At 41.2% G+C, this 21,329-nt stretch overlaps 1 protein-coding gene across 2 annotated transcripts in view; it reads left to right on the top strand.

The window, feature by feature from the left end:
* LOC126245897 (replication factor C subunit 2) overlaps positions 1-20,972 on the top strand; it is a 50,172-nt gene extending 29,200 nt beyond the window's left edge. For both annotated transcript variants that reach the window (XM_049948354.1, XM_049948355.1), the window contains exons 6-8: positions 713-793; positions 20,529-20,642; positions 20,784-20,972. In XM_049948354.1, the coding sequence (XP_049804311.1) occupies positions 713-793; positions 20,529-20,642; positions 20,784-20,888 (300 nt within the window). In that variant the 3' untranslated portion in view covers positions 20,889-20,972. The remainder of the gene's footprint in view (positions 1-712; positions 794-20,528; positions 20,643-20,783) is intronic.
* Positions 20,973-21,329: the final 357 nt, after the last annotated feature.

The raw sequence follows: 21,329 nt of genomic DNA, 5'->3' as shown, positions 1-21,329 counted from the left end.
TCTCATTTTGCTTCTTGATTATCACTGCTACACTTTAATATCGGCATCTGTGAATTCTCTCTTTGCATTTTCCCTAGTTGATAAGGACTCCAAATACTGGAGCAATACTCTAAGAATGATGTCACTAGTGTTGTGTATACAATATCATTTACAACCCTTTGGACAAGTCTTCCATGTACCTCTTCCTAATAATGATGTGTTCATCTCGTTTCATGTTGCTCTTTAGTATTACTGTTATTAAATAATTATATGGTATGACATGCTCTTTAAGTACTTACCAGTAGTTTTGTTTGGCCCGAAATGCTGGAGTTGACAGTTTTGTGGGTGTGTGTGCGTGTGCGTGTGCACGCGCGAATTTTACGGACGAAGACTATGGCCAAAAGCTGTATGTGAGTATCTTTCTATTGTGCGTTTCTGGAACATGATGTGTCTTCGTCATGGTAAGCAGCAATCTGTCTTTTCCTACATTGTTGATATTCTTACCTGGAGTTTCCACTGTAATATCAACACTATAGCAGACTTGGTTATAGGATTACTCTGTATTCTGTTTGGTAATTTGTTTATGGTGAGGTATTTTCAAATCATTATCTTGCATTTTCAGTCATTTATGCTGCGCAAGACAACTATGCTAAAAATATAAACTGCTACTAATTTAGGGGTGACAGTAGAATGTAGAGGTCTTTATGTTCTGACAGATTATTATGCTTTTTAGGTATGTGATGAACCACATCCATTACTTATTAAAGAAATGCTGCAGCACTGCATGGATGGAAATGTGGAGAAAGCGTACAAGGTATGCTAAAACTTTATTTTGTTGAAGACAAATTAAAATATTGAAATTTATTAGAAAGTTACTAATGACTGTAAAATTGCAGGTGACTGCTTTATTAACATTTTAAATGAAGATAATCATAAATTAATCAAAACCGATAGTTAGTAGATTCACAATTGTGTCCATCATAGTGATCTGTCTATATATAATTATACAAGTATTACACAACAAAGCCAAGGGTTGTTCCAGCACATGCAAAATAGTGTGTGCTGTTATTTCAGCATTTTGGCTTAGATAGTGGTACAGAAAATGTCACCATTGAATCTGACAACTTAAGATAGAACTGCTAGAAGCAAAGAGTAAACATTTTTTCAAACATTAAATGCTAAGATGATGATAAGTCCTTTGTAGTATACAGATAGCTGAATAAATAAAAATTTAGTGGGATTGTGCTATAAATTGGCACATAAATAGTCAGGAAAAATTCTCATTTGCAATAAATGCGAATTCTGCCTCAAAATGTGAAAACTCAAAATTACCTACTAAATGCTGCTCCATAGTGAATTGCATACAGATGAATTATTTTATCATTTTATCAGAGATGGTTTAAAATATCTTCATTTTCACCATATACAAGGGCTGTTCAAAAAGTAAGGTGACTTCAAATTGCGCGGGCAACGTACATTCAATTGTCGATCTCCCCCCCCCCACGCTTGTCCCGAACATATGTTCACAGTTTCAAATGTACACATACTTCTTTTGTTTTTGACAGATAGAAAGGTTAGATGGGTTTCAGTGCGCTCACCGATTTTTTATTATTATCAAAAAATGGAGCAAGAAATTTGCATCAAATTTTGTGTGAAAAATGGAATCAAGTGCTCTAAAACACTTGAAATGTAGACAGTGGCATATGGTGAGTGCGCTCTAAGAAAGAAAGAAAGAAAGAAAGAGGGAAAAAAAAATTTACTAGTGGTACAAGCTCTTCCAAGATGGCTGAGAAGATTTCAGTGACAAACCTTGCTCTGGATGCCCCAGCACATCAACTACAGATGATAACGTTGAAGCTGTGAAGAAAATTGTTTTGGAAAATCGCCAAATTACTGTAAGAGAAGTTGCTAAGACTGTTGGCATATCATTTGAGTCATGTCATGCAATTTTTTCGAATGTCTTGGGCATGAGATGTGTGTCAGCGAAGTTTGTTCCAAAACTTCTCGATTTTGATCGGAAGAACGATCGCATGAGCATTGCTCAGGAGCTCTTGAATTGGGTTTACGTCGAAACCAAAGCCCAGTTGTTCCAATGGGAGCATCCCAGAGCACGAAGACCAAAAAAAGCATGCCAAGTTTGATCAAATGTCAGTGTTTCTCACTGTTATTTATTTTTTTATTTTTATTTTGTTCCTCTCTCCAATTACCGTGGTGTATGCGTCATGAATTTTTGTCTCAAGGTCGTACGAGCAATAAGGAGTATAACCTTGATATTGTGCTCTGTTTGTGAGAAGCAATATGCAAAAAAACATCCGGAATTTTAGAAAAACAGTTCATGGCTTTTGCATCACTACACTGCAAGTACTCATTCATCATTGCTTGAGAGATTTTTTGGCCAAAAACAACCCGACAATCCTGCCTCAGCCACCATATTTGCTGGATTTGGGCCCCTGTGACTTTTTCCAGTTCCCAGAACTGAAGGGAACTCTGAAGATTTTTAACAATTGAGGAAATAAAAACTGTATCGCTGGAAGTACTCAAGGCTGTACGAAAAAGTGCTTATGAGCAAGTGCATTGAGGATTGGAAGAAAGCGTTGGCACTAGTGTATTGTATCAGAGGGGGATTACTTTGAAGGGGACAACATGAATATTGATGAATAAATAAATATTTTATCATAAAAATATAAAATCACCGTACTTATTGAACACACCTCGTAAATATAAAAAATGTAACAAATTTACAGCTACTTCTGTGTTTCACATCATTGGGCAAAGCCTAATGATGTGTGTGACAATACGATGTCATACGAATGCACTCAATGCTCTGGTGTCGCACCAATTGTGGACGATTGAAAGGTCTGTATAATATACATGCCATGCAATGCAACTTAGAACTCAGCCATGGGACTTAGTATCTTAGAACACAGAAAAACACGTTTGTCTGCTAGCTGAAGTTCAAAAGTTGGTATAACGTGGACACTGTGACAGTTTTAGGTGGCATATATTTCGAACTGAGGTTGCATCATACACCAGTAGATGTTGCACTTGAATTACCTCATTTACAACACTGGGAACGTAAGCAAGCACTTGTGTGTTAGCCCTTGCTGAATATTGTGTGGTGTGTGTTGCTTATTATTTTTCCTCCTCATTTTGAAATGAGTGAAGACACTAACATTGTTCCATCACGGAGTTAGATTATGGCCCTCATCACACTAGAAGGGATCGGCGACCCCTATGATCATGTGTCGGCTCTGCTTTCATAGAAAGCACAGATGCCTGGCTGACCTGTGACTGATAAGTGGGGCTTGTTTTCTTTGTGCCACTCCTTTCTCTTCCGGCAGTCATACACTGAGGTGACGAATGCTGTGGGATACCTCCTAATACCATGTCAGACCACCTTTTGCCTGACTTAGTGCAGCAACTCAACATGGCACGACTCAACAAATTGTCGGAGGTCTCCTGAGAAATACTGAGCTACGCTGCCTCCACAGCCATCCGTAATTGTGAAAGTGTTGCCAGAACTGTTCTGGACCAGTGGCAATTTCATCATTGTGTGGGAACATGAAGTCCATGAATGGCTGCAAATGGTCTCCAAGTAGCCAAGCATAACAATTTACGGCAATGATAAGTACAGTCAGACGAGAGGACCCAGTCCAGTCCATGCAAACACAGCCCACACCATTACAGTGTCAACTCCATCTTGCACAGTGCCTGTTGACAACTCAGGTTCATTGCTTCATGGGGTCTGCGCCACACTCAAACCCCACCATTAGTGCTTACCAACTAAAATTGGGACTCATCTGACAAGGCCAGAGTTTTCCAGTTTTCAGGGGTCCAACTAGGATGGTCACAAGCCCAGGAGAGGTGCTGCAGGCTATGTGGTCTTAGCAAAGGCACTCCTACCAGTCGTCTGCTCCTGTAGCTCATTAACTCCAAATTTCACCTCAGTGCTCTAACAGATATGTTAGTCATATATCCCACCTTGATTTCTGTAGGTATTTCAAGCGGTGTTGCTTGTATGTTAGCACTGACAACTCAACGCAAATGCTGCTGCTCTCGGTCATTAACTGAAGGCCTTTGGCCACTGCATTGTCTGCGAGACAAAATTCTTTAAATTTGGTATTCTTGACATATTCTTGATACTGTTAACCTTGGAATGTTGAATTCCCTAACAATTTTCAAAGTGGAATGTCCAGTGCATCTAGCTTCAACTACCATTCAGAGTCTGTTAATTCCCGTTGTGTGGCCATAATCACGTTAGAAATCTTTTCACATAAATCATGCGAGTACAAATGACAGCTCCGCCAATATACTGCCCTTTCATACTTTGTGTGTGCGATACTTTAGCCATCTGTATATGTGAATATCACGATCCCATGACTTTTGTCACCTCATTGTGATTCTAGTTTGTTTAATCACACAGCTGGCTACCAGTTCAATATCCACACTCTGCACTGTAGCGACCGGAAATGAAAATATGTCAACATATGTCGACCACACCGAGTGTCTCCCCCTAACACTCAGTCAGTTTCACTTCTATTTGATTGCTAAGTATCTTTTTGTTTCCACGTGTAGCATTGTAAGGATGGGTTGCACAGCTACGAATGCCCACAACAGTTCGAAATCAGTATTTTGCTGATGCTGTAACAATCAAATTGTGCATGAGAAGAAAAATAATGTTGAGAAATACGTTAAATCAGAGAAGCAATCTGTTCGCTTGCAGGAAAATGGTGCTGCATCCCAAGAATAACAATCATTTGTCAAGCTTGCGTAGAGGCGAAGAAGAAAACAAACTGACCATTTCTGAAAAAAACTGTTGGAAATTTTGGCATAAGCAAACATTAAAGCCAAAATGTTCCCCAATCGCCACATTTTTTAAAGCCAGTTTTGAAGCTTGGAAGACTCAGTTTTCTGGCACCCAGCATAACAACGTTTTATATTAGTATGTCTAATCCCCCCCCCCCCCCCATGAACCATGGACCTTACCATTGGTGGGGAGGCTTGCGTGCCTCAGCGATACAGATGGCCGTACCGTAGGTGCAACCACAACGGAGGGGTATCTGTTGAGAGGCCAGACAAACATGTGGTTCCTGAAGAGGGGCAGCAGCCTTTTCAGTAGTTGCAGGGGCAACAGTCTGGATGATTGACTGATCTGGCCTTGTAACATTAACCAAAACGGCCTTGCTGTGCTGGTACTGAGAACGGCTGAAAGCAAGGGGAAACTACAGCCGTAATTTTTCCCGAGGACATGCAGCTTTACTGTATGATTAAATGATGATGGCATCCTCTTGGGTAAAATATTCCGGAGGTAAAATAGTCCCCCATTCGGATCTCCGGACGGGGACTACTCAAGAGGACGTCGTTATCAGGAGAAAGAAAACTGGCATTCTACAGATCGGAGCGTGGAATGTCAGATCCCTTAATCGGGCAGGTAGGTTAGAAAATTTAAAAAGGGAAATGGATAGGTTAAAGTTAGATATAGTGGGAATTAGTATTTAAGGTCGGTGGCAGGAGGAACAAGACTTTTGGTCAGGTGATTACAGGGTTATAAATACAAAATCAAATAGGGGTAATGCAGGAGTAGGTTTAATAATGAATAAAAAAATAGGAGTGCGGGTTAGCTACTACAAACAGCATAGTGAACGCATTATTGTGGCCAAGATAGACACAAAGCCCATGCCTACTACAGTAGTACAAGTTTATATGCCAACTAGCTCTGCAGATGATGAAGAAATTGATGAAATGTATGACGAGATAAAGGAAATTATTCAGGTAGTGAAGGGAGATGAAAATTTAATAGTCATGGGTGACTGGAATTCGTCAGTAGGAAAAGGGAGAGAAGGAAACATAGTAGGTGAATATGAATTGGGGGGAAGAAATGAAAGAGGAAGCCGCCTTGTAGAATTTTGCACAGAGCATAACTTAATCATAGCTAACACTTGGTTCAAGAATCATAAAAGAAGGTTGTATACCTGGAAGAATCCTGGAGATACCAAAAGGTATCAGATAGATTATATAATGGTAAGACAGAGATTTAGGAACCAAGTTTTAAATTGTAAGACATTTCCAGGGGCAGATGTGGATTCTGACCACAATCCATTGGTTATGAACTGCAGATTGAAACTGAAGAAACTGCAAAAAGGTGGGAATTTAAGGAGATGGGACCTGGATAAACTGAAAGAACCAGAGGTTGTAGAGAGTTTCAGGGAGAGCATAAAGGAACAATTGACAGGAATTGGGGAAAGAAATACAGTAGAAGAAGAATGGTTAGCTCTGAGGGATGAAGTAGTGAAGGCAGCAGAGGATCAAGTAAATAAAAAGACAAGGGCTAATAGAAATCCTTGGGTAACAGAAGAAATATTGAGTTTAATTGATGAAAGGAGAAAATATAAAAATGCAGTAAATGAAGCAGGCAAAAAGGAATACAAAGTCTCGAAAATGAGATCGACAGGAAGTGCAAAATGGCTAAGCAGGGATGGCTAGAGGAAAAATGTAAGGATGTAGAGGCTTGTCTCACTAGGGGTAAGATAGATACTGCCTACAGGAAAATTAAAGAGACCTTTGGAGAGAAGAGAACCACTTGTATGAATATCAAGAGCTCAGATGGCATCCCAGTTCTAAGCAAAGAAGGGAAGGCAGAAAGGTGGAAGGAGTATATAGAGGGTTTATACAAGGGCGATGTACTTGAGGACAATATTATGGAAATGGAAGAGGATTTAGATGAAGATGAAATGGGAGAGAAGATACTGCGTGAAGAGTTTGACAGAGCACTGAAAGACCTGAGTCGAAACAAGGCCCCGGGAGTAGACAACATTCCATTAGAACTACTGATGGCCTTGGGAGAGCCAGTCATGACAAAACTGGTAGAAGCGGACCTCGGGGAAGATCAGTTTGGATTCCGTAGAAATGTTGGAACACGTGAGGCAATACTAACCTTAGAACTTATCTTAGAAGAAAGATTAAGAAAAGGCAAACCTACGTTTCTAGCATTTGTAGACTTAGAGAATGCTTTTGACAATGTTAACTGGAATACTCTCTTTCAAATTCTGAAGGTGGCAGGGGTAAAATACAGGGAGCGAAAGGCTATTTACAATTTGTACAGAAACCAGATGGCAGTTATAAGAGTCGAGGGGCATGAAAGGGAAGCAGTGGTTGGGAAAGGAGTGAGACAGGGTTGTAGCCTCTCCCCGATGTTATTCAATCTGTATATTGAGCAAGCAGTAAAGGAAACAAAAGAAAAATTCGGAGTAGGTATTAAAATTCATGGAGAAGAAATAAAAACTTTGAGGTTCGCCGATGACATTGTAATTCTGTCAGAGACAGCAAAGGACTTGGAAGAGCAGTTGAACGGAATGGACAGTGTCTTGATAGGAGGATATAAGATGAACATCAACAAAAGCAAAACGAGGATAATGGAATGTAGTCAAATTAAATCGGGTGATGCTGAGGGGATTAGATTAGGAAATGAGACACTTAAAGTAGTAGAGGAGTTTTGCTATTTGGGGAGCAAAATAACTGTTGATGGTCGAAGTAGAGAGGATATAAAATGTAGACTGGCAATGGCAAGGAAAGCGTTTCTGAACCAGAGAAATTTGTTAACATCGAGTATAGATTTAAGTGTCAGGAAGTCATTTCTGAAAGTATTTGTATGGAGTGTAGCCATGTATGGAAGTGAAACATGGACGATAACCAGTTTGGACAAGAAGAGAATAGAAGCTTTCGATATGTGGTGCTACAGAAGAATGCTGAAGATAAGGTGGGTAGATCACGTAACTAATGAGGAGGTATTGAATAGGATTGGGGAGAAGAGAAGTTTGTGGCACAACTTGACTAGAAGAAGGGATCGGTTGGTAGGACATGTTTTGAGGCATCAAGGGATCACAAATTTAGCATTGGAGGGCAGCGTGGAGGGTAAAAATCATAGAGGGAGACCAAGAGATCAATACACTAAGCAGATTCAGAAGGATGTAGGTTGCAGTAGGTACTGGGAGATGAAGAAGCTTGCACAGGATAGAGTAGCATGGAGAGCTGCATCAAACCAGTCTCAGGACTGAAGACCACAACAACAACAACAACAATCATTTTACAAACAAAGAAAAAAAAAACAATTTTTCCCAAAACAGATGATACATTTTCAAGTCCCTACACATAAAGAGTAGTGTATGACAGCAGGTGAGTTACTGGTGGAAAGTCTACTTTTAAATATTTTATTGAAGATCTGCATAAGTACTGTGGGTCAGTGCTTTGTTCAGTAATTGTAAAAGATATCACATAGATGAATGTTGAGGGGGAAACAAATTGGCAAAAAGATTATTTTAAGATATTCCATTTTTAAAATTTGCTTGATGAGTGACCAATTGTGAACAGAAAGACAATTTTCGGAAATTGGACTTAAGAAGAAAGGAGCCAGCAACAGTGATGTTCACGTAATAAATTAACAACTAAAACAATGGTGTATAAGGAAATTCCTGCGGGACAAAGTCAGTCGTGTTTAGGTTTTGTTTGGTTCATTTGGATTCACTGCTGTCAAAATAAGGGCCCATCCCAACTGAAGTTAGTAATGAGAAAAATTTAGTGTCACATAATTTCAGTTATTAAGGCATATGTAAGTTTTATAGAGTGTTCTTTTACAAAACTCGATAAGCTTTTGACCTGTTATTGTAAACTTTTTTATCACTGGTGTTCTTTGTTTTACCCCAAGAATATGCTTGAAATAAAAGCAAGTATTTAAAATGTAAACCAGAAAACATTTGAATTGGTAATATCAGAAACCCCATAAGCCCACTTTTTTCTGCCGTTAATGGTCAATGGGGTTGAAATACGGTATATCTAGGAATCACGCTTGCCTTGAAAAACTGCAGTGGCTTAAGAAAAAATAGTAGTCAGCTGTTCATATGGTCTCTGCCTCAGTTCACAGATATCACAGAACTGTACCTCAACACTGTTAGTGTGTTGGGTAGTAAAAAATATATATTATCATTGCTGTAGAGTTTTTTAATCATTAATCCTGGTTAAGTGTTGAAAGTTTGACAGAGAAGAAATAAAACTGAAAAATTTCTCATGAGAGACCAAATATCAAAGCTTTGGTATAATAAAGAAAAATCACCAGAAATATGATAGTATGCATGTTGGAAAATAGAATGAAGCCATAATCAAACAATTACATTTAGTTTCAAGTGCTCAAATTAAAACCCTGCATGTTTTGAAATTTGATAATTGGTGGAAAGACTACGGCAAGTTAATAACTTGAGCCATAGAATCGCTGGAAAAGACAATTCCTGTTCAACAGAAAGTTAAATTTCACTTAGTAAATACCAGTAAAGGAAATTCATTATGATTACCAGCAAAAGGAACTTCTTGATTCTTACAGGTTTTGATAGTGTAGTGTATCCCTCTTCCAAAAGATACAGTAACATCAAAACATCAAGCTTGCCAGCTCTTTTCGATATCCTTCTGGGACTGCTATACTGAAAATTTTATGAAAATCTCGTCCAATGGCCCAATACTGGCATTGACAATGACACTGCAGGCAATTCTTTTTCTTTGTTTATTACTCGTATTACCTTTGGATTATTTGTCTTGCTGTAAATATTCAATATATTGATTATAACATCTTATTTATGTTTAATAGTCTCATAAAAGTGTTGAAAATTGCAGCTGTTTTGTAATAATTCAGTGTTTTTCATTTGGTAATGACATTTTGAGTTCTCTCCACTGAATTTTATTTTTAAAAACTGCAATTGCAAGCAAGTTCGAAAGATGATAGTACCAGTATGTGTATATGAATATGTATATGTGGGTAGAAGGGGGGGGGGGGGTGTTAGAATTTGATCTGTAAAATCAAGAATTTCAGTCATTTCTGCAATCATTCTGTCTGTGCTGTGAGACTCCTCTAGAATATTTCGTGAGATTTAATTTGACTGTATTTCGAATTTTTAATGGGTTATTTCATCTGCAAGCATCATGTAGCACAGGGCATTTTCCTTTCCCTTTGTGTAAAATCAAAACAATTAACCCTCAAACATAACATGATGTACTTTGTACACATGTGGCGAATAGCTGTCTTTCTGTTACCAAAATCACAGTTTAATCTTAGTTTAATTAAACAGTGATAAAATACACTTACATTACATCAGCTAAGGTATTGTTTAATTAAACAATAATAAAATGAACTTTCATTATATCAACCGCTTGTAGTCATAGGCTTGCAATTGGGGGTAGGGGGGGGGGGGGACCAGTGGAACAGTACAAAACTCTGGCGACACGTGCAGTTGTGTAGTGTTGTATCGCACGTGTTGTCTGCATGTGTTTAGAAACAATCGCCCCATCAAATATTTCCTACCAGCACCAGAGTTGCTGTGTTTTATATGTGTCTGTTTTGGCTTTATTATTCTTTCATTGTGCTTTTTACTTTTTTGTACCTTTCATGCTGGCATGAGTTCGTGCATAGACACGGGATAACTCTGATGTTTTGTTGCCTGCATGTTAAGTTATTTTCAGTTGCGAGCTCGGAACGATTGAACAAGCCTTGTACTCTTCTCCGTCTCCTGTGACTGTAATCAATAAAGCTAATGTTAATATAGTTATGGGAGTTTTTGTGTAGTGTGGTTCCATTGCATTATGTACATGCATCTTCTAATGGTTGAACAACAGATTGCCCAGCTTTTACCAACAAAGTGGTGACCCCAACATGATTTACCTCATAGTATTGTTGGGTTGAAGAGCGCTTACTCAAGAGATTTGCAAAATGACTGACATTAAACGCTCTGTGTCGTGATTGGCTGTAAGACTACCACCTTTCTGGCCACACAATCAAGCTTTGCGGTTTGCGCAGTTGGAGGCCAGCTTTTTCTATTCTGGAATTTCGCCAGACGCTGCCAAGTTTGCACTGTTAGTAAGCCAATTAGATCACGAGTACGCCGCAGAAGTGCAAGATGTAATTACCTCACCACCAGAAGCTAAGTCCTACAACCAGCTTAAAGCAGAATTGATCTGACGAATGTCAGCACCACAGGAAGAGCAAATCCGTCAAATTCTCACTGTGGAAGGTATTGGAGACAAACAGCCTTCTTGCAGCACCTAAGAAACAAAGTAAATATGGGAACCATTCCAAACAGCTTACTGCGCTCAATATGGAGCAGTTGCTTGCTACTGCCTGTCAAAGCAATTATATTGTCACAGTCTGACACACCCTTGGACATAGTAGCGAAGTTTGCAGATAAAATCTAGGAGGCGATGACGCCAGTTCCTGTCAGTAAAATCACTGAACAGTGCGGTAGCGTGACTTCAAGTGTTTCACATGCAAATCATAAGGGCTTGGCAGGCAAAGTAGATCTATTGACGCAGCAGATCGGCAAACTTCTCAAATTGGCCCAGAGTCGATATCGCCGACGCTCGCACTGCAAGTCAAAAACAACCTCATCCGCAACTGAACCTGAGCAGCTAGGTATCTGTTGGTATCGTCGAAATTCAGGGAGCAAGTACGCAGATGCACAACCTACTGCACTTACTCAGATGGCAGCGGCGGTCGGAAGTAGGTGCCTCCTCAGATTGCCGATCAGTGTCTCTGTGGCTGCTTGTTAGTGATCAGTGGTCCGGCTGGAAATACTAAATAGACACTGGGTCCAATTTGTCCATTTACCCATGGACCATATTGCACAGGAAGCAACCACCCACTTTATTCTGTCTGACTGCTGCTAATAACTCGGTCATAACAATGTACGGCAGTCTGTGCTTCAAACTAGACCTGGGCCTACAAAAAGCCTTCCCGTGGAATTTTACCATTGCAGATGTTGCCAAACGTATCATCAGAGCTGACTTCCTTGCCCATTATAATCTACTGCCAGACATGAAGTACTCCTGCCTAGTTGACAACACCACAGGTTTAACATTGTTCTGATTTTGGTGGAATGTAATCGTACATACTGCTAAACTAACACAACTGGTGGTTGGTGAGTACATATAGCTGCTGAATGGATTTCCGGCTCTGATACGATCTTTCGGAGCACCTAAGGAGGTAAGGCACGACACTGTCTACTACATAGAGACTACGGACAGTCCTCTCATGTCTTGCAAACCACGATGTTTGGCTCCATATCATCTTAAAATTGCAAAAGCAGAGTTTGACGTTATGATTCATGAAGGTGTAATGCGGCCTTCCAACAAACAGCCCCTGGTCCTCACCGCAACATTTGGTCCCAAAAAAGGATGGTGCGTGGCAGACTTGTGGTGACTACAGAGCTTTGAATGCCAGAACAGTACCGGACAAAAACCCTGTGCCATTGTTACCTGACTCTTTTAACTATGCATTGAGTGGTGCAGCTATTTTTAGCATCCTGGACTGTGCAAAACCGTACACACAGATCCCTGTAGCTGAACAGAGAAGTTCCCAAGAAGCGATCATCATTCCTTTTGGCATGTTTGAGAGCAAATGCATGACTTTTGGATTCAGGAATGCTGCTAAAATATGGCAACACTTCATTGACTCAGTCCTACAGGGCCTAACTTTTGCTTTCACTTACTGGACAGTATTTCGGTTTATTTGTCATCAGCAGAGCAACAGCAACAGCAGCACCATTTAAGGGAAGTGTTTAAGTGATTGGAACACTACGGCAGAGTCCTGAACACTGCCAAATGTATGTTTGGCCACCCGCAAGTGGATTTTCTAGGTTTAGAAAACAGCAGGATCGCTATCACTGCTAGTGGAGCTGGAAGCCATCGTAAGGATTTCACACCCAAGTGTGGCCAAGGAATTGCGTTGATTCCTTGGTGCTGGCCGGTGTGGCCGAGGGGTTCTAGGCGCTTCAGTCTGGAACCGCGCAACTGCTACGGTCGCAGGTTCGAATCCTGCCTCGGGCATGGATGTGTGTGATGTCCTTAGGTTAGTTAGGCTTAAGTAGTTGTAGGGGACTGATGACCTCAGATGTTAAGTGCCATAGTGCTCAGAGCCATTTGAACCATTTGATTCCTCGGTATGTTAAGTTTTTATCCCTCTCACTTGCCACACTCTGCAGAGTTACAGGAACCATTAACTGCAGCACTCACCGGCCCAAAGAACAAGGGTAACTCGCCTATAACACGGGCTAATAGCACTTGTGGCATTTGAAGCGGCCAAAAAGAGCATTGCAGACACCACCCTTTGGCACACCCTGAGCCTACTGCACCTTTGGCTCTAGTGGTTGATGCTAGCTAGATGGCAATCTGCACAATGTTGCAGCAGTATGGCAACCACACGCATTTTCCTCATGCAAACTACTGCCCACACAAACGCTATGGAGTGCCTGCAGCAGAGAACTTTTGGCCGTTTGTGTCTGTCAGATACTTCAGATCTCAGCTGGAAGCTAGAGACTTTATTATCTACACCAATCACAAACGGCTAACTTATGAATTTCACCAGGACAATAATGCCAAAGAACTACAAATTAGATCAAGATCTACAAGTACTTTTATCAGCAGAAACATTGGCATTTGATGTGCAACTTATCCAAATTCTAGGGAGCGATGTCGAGCTGTATTGTGACATCCATTCCTACCATTTGTCTTCAGAAGGCACTTCTTCAATATGCTATATGACTTGTGCCATCCAGGTATTAGATCGACAACCCACCTAGTGACGAATCGTTACATGTTGACCAGGTATACAGAAAGACTGCCAGCAATTGGGGGAGGAGTTCTCAAATGCCAACACAGCAAGATACACCACCACATGCAAGCAGGATAGCGAACTTTCTGACCATGACAGTCCATTTCAGTCATGTCCACATAGACATTGTTGGTCCATTGCCATCATCTGACAGCAAATGTTACATTCTTACAATGATGGATCATTACACCTGCTGGCTGAAGCTGCACCATTGGACAAAGTTACAGCAGAAATTCTGGTTTTCGCTTTCATGTTCATTGGGTGTTGCACTTCGGCTGTCCGTTACACATCATGACATATGGAGGACAACAGTTTGAATCTGACCTTTTCAGACAACTCGTGACGTTTTGCGGCACAAATCACCACAAAAGATGAGCTTCCACCCAGCCAGTAATGAGATGTTAAAGAGATGGCATCGCTCACTTAAGGCAGCACTTACGTGTCTTGACTCTTGAGTGGACCAAGGCCCTTCCCATGACAATACTTCGCCTCAGAAACATGTTCAAATCAGATCTAGACGGTGCTTCAGTGGAACTGGTGTATGGTGAGACATTGAGGCTTCCAGGAGAATTCGTGGAAACAAATGCTGTCACACATGCTGTGTCTATAGACAGACGAAACCGGCTTATGTCTTCGAAGAAGTGACAGTGCCAGACCTTCCAAGACTACGCTGTCAGAAGTGCCTTCTGTGTCATGACACGGTACAGCTACCACCTTCGTGCATCAAGACTTGAAAACCTATTTACACATCCTGTTATGCACGGAAGGCATCAGACCATCATTGCAGCCGCCATACTCAGGACCCCACCATGTAGTTGCAAGGGGAGACAGGACAATTGAATTACAATTAATGGAAAGGCAACCGCTGATTCTATAGACAGACGAAACAGGCTTATGTCTTCGAAGAAGTGACAGTGCCAGACCTTCCAAGACTATGCTGTCAGAAGTGCCTTCTGTGTCATGACACGGTACAGCTACCACCTTCGTGCATCAAGACTTGAAAACCTATTTACACATCCTGTTATGCACGGAAGGCATCAGACCATCATTGCAGCTGCCATACTCAGGACCCCACCATGTAGTTGCAAGGGGAGACAGGACAATTGAATTACAATTAATGGAAAGGCAACTGCTGTTTCTATAGACAGACGAAACCGGCTTATGTCTTCGAAGAAGTGACAGTGCCAGACCTTCCAAGACTATGCTGTCAGAAGTGCCTTCTGTGTCATGACACGGTACAGCTACCACCTTCGTGCATCAAGACTTGAAAACCTATTTACACAACCTGTTATGCACGGAAGGCATCAGACCATCATTGCAGCCGCCATACTCAGGACCCCACCATGTAGTTGCAAGGGGAGACAGGACAATTGAATTACAATTAATGGAAAGGCAACCGCTGTTTCTATAGACAGACTAAACCGGCTTATGTCTTCGAAGAAGTGACAGTGCCAGACCTTCCAAGACTACGCTGTCAGAAGTGCCTTCTGTGTCATGACACGGTACAGCTACCACCTTCGTGCATCAAGACTTGAAAACCTATTTACACAACCTGTTATGCACGGAAGGCATCAGACCATCATTGCAGCCGCCATACTCAGGACCCCACCATGTAGTTGCAAGGGGAGACAGGACAATTGAATTACAATTAATGGAAAGGCAACCGCTGTTTCTATAGACAGACTAAACCAGCTTATGTCTTCGAAGAAGTGACAGTGCCAGACCTTCCAAGACTATGCTGTCAGAAGTGCCTTCTGTGTCATGACACGGTACAGCTACCACCTTCGTGCATCAAGACTTGAAAACCTATTTACACATCCTGTTATGCACGGAAGGCATCAGACCATCATTGCAGCCGCCATACTCAGGACCCCACCATGTAGTTGCAAGGGGAGACAGGACAATTGAATTACAATTAATGGAAGGCAACCGCCGTTTCTATAGACAGACTAAAGCGGCTTATGTCTTCGAAGAAGTGACAGTGCCAGACCTTCCAAGACTATGCTGTCAGAAGTGCCTTCTGTGTCATGACACGGTACAGCTACCACCTTCGTGCATCAAGACTTGAAAACCTATTTACACATCCTGTTATGCACGGAAGGCATCAGACCATCATTGCAGCCGCCATACTCAGGACCCCACCAGGTAGTTGCAAGGGGAGACAGGACAATTGAATTACAATTAATGGAAAGGCAACCGCTGTTTCTATAGACAGACTAAAGCGGCTTATGTCTTCGAAGAAGTGACAGTGCCAGACCTTCCAAGACTATGCTGTCAGAAGTGCCTTCTGTGTCATGACACGGTACAGCTACCACCTTCGTGCATCAAGACTTGAAAACCTATTTACACAACCTGTTATGCACGGAAGGCATCAGACCATCATTGCAGCCGCCATACTCAGGACCCCACCATGTAGTTGCAAGGGGAGACAGGACAATTGAATTACAATTAATGGAAAGGCAACCGCTGTTTCTATAGGCAGACTAAAGCGGCTTATGTCTTCGAAGAAGTGACAGTGCCAGACCTTCCAAGACTATGCTGTCAGAAGTGCCTTCTGTGTCATGACACGGTACAGCTACCATCTTCGTGCATCAAGACTTGAAAACCTATTTACACATCCTGTTATGCACGGAAGGCATCAGACCATCATTGCAGCTGCCATACTCAGGACCCCACCATGTAGTTGCAAGGGGAGACAGGACAATTGAATTAAAGTTAATGGAAAGGCAACCGCTGATTCTATAGACAGACGAAACCGGCTTATGTCTTCGAAGAAGTGACAGTGCCAGACCTTCCAAGACTATGCTGTCAGAAGTGCCTTCTGTGTCATGACACGGTACAGCTACCACCTTCGTGCATCAAGACTTGAAAACCTATTTACACATCCTGTTATGCACGGAAGGCATCAGACCATCATTGCAGCCGCCATACTCAGGACCCCACCATGTAGTTGCAAGGGGAGACACGACAATTGAATTAGAATTAATGGAAAGGCAACCGCTGTTTCTATAGACAGACTAAACCGGCTTATGTCTTCGAAGAAGTGACAGTGCCAGACCTTCCAAGACTATGCTGTCAGAAGTGCCTTCTGTGTCATGACACGGTACAGCTACCACCTTCGTGCATCAAGACTTGAAAACCTATTTACACATCCTGTTATGCACGGAAGGTATCAGACCATCATTGCAGCCGCCATACTCAGGACCCCACCATGTAGTTGCAAGGGGAGACAGGACAATTGAATTACAATTAATGGAAAGGCAACCGCTGATTCTATAGACAGACGAAACCGGCTTATGTCTTCGAAGAAGTGACAGTGCCAGACCTTCCAAGACTATGCTGTCAGAAGTGCCTTCTGTGTCATGACACGGTACAGCTACCACCTTCGTGCATCAAGACTTGAAAACCTATTTACACATCCTGTTATGCACGGAAGGCATCAGACCATCATTGCAGCCGCCATACTCAGGACCCCACCATGTAGTTGCAAGGGGAGACAGGACAATTGAATTACAATTAATGGAAAGGCAACCGCCGTTTCTATAGACAGACTAAAGCGGCTTATGTCTTCGAAGAAGTGACAGTGCCAGACCTTCCAAGACTATGCTGTCAGAAGTGCCTTCTGTGTCATGACACGGTACAGCTACCACCTTCGTGCATCAAGACTTGAAAACCTATTTACACATCCTGTTATGCACGGAAGGCATCAGACCATCATTGCAGCCGCCATACTCAGGACCCCACCATGTAGTTGCAAGGGGAGACAGGACAATTGAATTACAATTAATGGAAAGGCAACCGCTGTTTCTATAGACAGACTAAACCGGCTTATGTCTTCGAAGAAGTGACAGTGCCAGACCTTCCAAGACTATGCTGTCAGAAGTGCCTTCTGTGTCATGACACGGTACAGCTACCACCTTCGTGCATCAAGACTTGAAAACCTATTTACACATCCTGTTATGCACGGAAGGCATCAGACCATCATTGCAGCCGCCATACTCAGGACCCCACCATGTAGTTGCAAGGGGAGACAGGACAATTGAATTACAATTAATGGAAAGGCAACCGCCGTTTCTATAGACAGACTAAAGCGGCTTATGTCTTCGAAGAAGTGACAGTGCCAGACCTTCCAAGACTATGCTGTCAGAAGTGCCTTCTGTGTCATGACACGGTACAGCTACCACCTTCGTGCATCAAGACTTGAAAACCTATTTACACATCCTGTTATGCACGGAAGGCATCAGACCATCATTGCAGCCGCCATACTCAGGACCCCACCATGTAGTTGCAAGGGGAGACAGGACAATTGAATTATAATTAATGGAAAGGCAACCGCTGTTTCTATAGACAGACGAAACCGGCTTATGTCTTCGAAGAAGTGACAGTGCCAGACCTTCCAAGACTATGGCCTCATAACTGCCGCCAGTGCAGATTACAATGGCAGCGGACCTATAAACACGTACCTCAAGATCTGGTCACCGCATCAACTTTCAGCATGCTATTTGCAATAACGCTCTACTTCCATCATGGGGGCTGATGTGGTGACATCATGTAGTTACGTAGTGTTGTATTGCACGTGTCGTCTACGTGGGTTTAGAAACAATCGCGTTGTCAAACATTTCGCACCAGCCACCAAGGGCACTGTGTTTTGTATATAAGTGTTTTGGTTTTGTCGTTCTTTGATTGTGCTTTTTATTTTTTTGTGTCTTCCATGCTGTTAGCAAGTTCTTGCGCAGTTACGAGATAAATCTGATGTTTAGTTGCCTGCATGTTTAAATTATTTTTAATTGCAAGCTCGGAATCATTGAACAAGCAGTGTATTCCTCACGGTCTCCTATGGCTGTTGTCAATGAAGTTAATATTAATATTATTCGGGGGAGTTTTTGTGAACTATGATTCCGTCCTATTAAGTACACGCAGATACTAGTGGTCGAATGACAATCTGCCCAGCTTTTACCGACAAAGACCTGGTGTTATTTGTGGTTAGTGCACTTCACATGTAGGCACATCCACCCAAGGAGAAAACATTTTATATACTTTTTTTATAATTATTTTTTTTCTTTTATACTAGGAGATTTTATTTCTCCAACTTTTTATTTATACAAGGAAATTCTTTGAAGCCCTTAGTCTTAATTTTGGTGAGTCTTTAGTTCAGCCCGTTGTGCAGATTAATTATTTCTTATATTCTTTTTTGTAACTTCCTATTACCTGTGTCACATGGAAAGAAACATTTGTTTTAGCAAAATAAGCATCTGCAATCCGTCAAGTGTGGTGATAGCTACATTAATATTAATTTCGGTAATTTCCAAGAATGATTGTCTATCGAACACTTGGGTGAGAAATGATATTTATTGAACTTGTGTCTCAATGTCGAACACAATTCTGGTGGTGCAAGTTATGGATACTGTTTACAGCATTCACTAGGGCAATGACGAAAGACGAACTTTACAAAGTTACAATTAATTACAAATGAAAGTAGTAACTTTAGTTACTTTACTACTGTCTTGTTCATCCAACAAGAAACTACAATGATGCTCACCTCGATGGATAATGTGGAACTGTCAAATCATGTGTTCTTTCTTATAGACGTTCTCTTCTGACACTGCACACAATCCAGTTGCAAAGGAAAATTATATCCGCACCTCACTTGCATAGTTTCACAGTGTTAAGTCCATGACATTCTAAGTGCCAACAAAGTTCCAAACAACTTTCTACACTACATAAGCAATGAATTAGATTTCTCCATATGTGACTATCGGCACTTAAAATTGCAATGCTTTCACTCATTGCTGTTCACAACTGAAAATGATAAATTATGTTCCTCTGGAAACGCACTAAACACTTCCCATAACTTGTGCCACCAGAGTTGTGTGGTCAACATATAGTCACACGTTTGATATATATTGTTAGGGACCAGAGCGTTCAATAGGCAACCAATCTCAGAAATGACCTTCGTTTCTTTTATTATTGCTTTCAGCAGATAGTTTCTTTGCAGGAATCAATTCCCCAAAGGCAGAATTAGGTTCCTTCCTGCGTTTGCACAAAATTCCTACTGTTCAAGAACATTTTTGCATCTCATTTTGGATTCATTTCTGTTACTGACCTCACTAATGACATTAGCTTCAATACTGTAGTTGAGTCGGTATAAGAAAATCCCTAAAAATTGCAGTGGTCTGGGCGCAGTAACTTTTCACACATACCTCTACCAATCACATTCCACAATTTTGTAAACAACTCTATGGCAATGCCACATTGTTGTCACAGCTCTATAGCCAGCTGCTGTTTTCACCTGCAGCCATTTGCTCTTCACAGTTTAAAGCTGGCAACAGTGCTGTTAGCTGTCAAGACACCTTCTTATGCTGACGCTACTAGGCAAATTACTTTTCTGTAAACCAATGCTAGATGGAGCAAGATATATGCTGTAAGCTTGACTCATTTTCAGCCATCAGCTGAGATGAGTTTTTCTTCCACTGTCCATGCTGTTGTGGAAGAGCAGCTTCACTCAGAAATGGATAGCAAGAGTTTAAAATAATAGCTTGGGGATAAGTGTATTTTAGGGCTGTTGCTTCTGAAGTTTTCCATCCTCAGTAATGCTCCATGTAACTGAACAGACAACAATTATGGCTTCCCTAAGATTAGCATGATAATAGGCTGATGTAAGGGAACCATTTTTTTCCTTCATTGAGAAATGCAGTACTTTTCCAGCATATTCAGTACATTAATAGCAAGAATTTTATGAATGTCCTCCGACATCTGTCCGTTGATTTAGCTTGAAGTCTGTAATACAGTTATAGACGTTATGTTGATAGTATGTCACTTACCTTGGTGATTGTTTTCTTATGTAGAGAATGGCACCGCGTCCGTCATCTTCACTCTTAAACATCAAAATTTTATTTCATTGCAACAGATAATAGCGCACTTGTGGAAGCTTGGATATGCAGCAGAAGATATTGTATCAAATACATTCCGTGTATGCAAGAACATACCAATGCCAGAAAGCTTAAGAATTAAATTTATAAAGGTATGTAGCATCTTGCAAATTTTTACAGATTTTGTTTTAATTTGAAAGTGAATAATACTTTTTTCCGCTGAATGTTTCGTGTTTCACTGTTAAACTTAGATAAATTAATTTAAATAATATTGGTTTCATTCTTATTTCCAGGAAATTGGTACTATTCATGTGAGGATAGTGGAGGGGGTGGCTTCTCTGCTCCAACTTAGTGGAATGTTAGCACGTTTGTGTCAAGTTGCAAGGGATGAAGAGTAACTTTGAGATGTGTGTTATCATTGTAACATTGTGTATTTCTATGCTGTTTTGTATTAAACATATTAAGAGTATTTTGATCTCAAAGCAACAATTTTTTATTATGTCAAACTTGAAGAAAATAGCGAGGATTTCTTTTCTTCATGCCTACCGTATTTACTCGCAAGCCGCACCTGAAAAATGAGACTCGAAATCAAGGGAAAAAAATTTTCCCGAATCTAAGCCACACCTGAAATTTGAGACTCAAAATTCAAGAGGAGAGAAAAGTTTTAGGCCGCACCTCCAAATCGAGACGAAGTTGTGGTCCATTTTAATATGAGACACAATTTAGGTCGAATGAATGACGATACAGCTACAGTAGTTTGGTTCGAGTCGTAAGCTTAGCAGTTAAGCTTTACAAGGTAGCCATTGCTATGCGGCAGGCGCTCCATCCGTATTGATACG

This window comes from Schistocerca nitens, chromosome 1 (genome assembly GCF_023898315.1).
Source record: "Schistocerca nitens isolate TAMUIC-IGC-003100 chromosome 1, iqSchNite1.1, whole genome shotgun sequence".
NCBI lineage: Eukaryota > Metazoa > Arthropoda > Insecta > Orthoptera > Acrididae > Schistocerca > Schistocerca nitens.
Note: the sequence above shows the minus strand (reverse complement) of the source record. Positions and strands in the feature narration are given on the sequence as shown.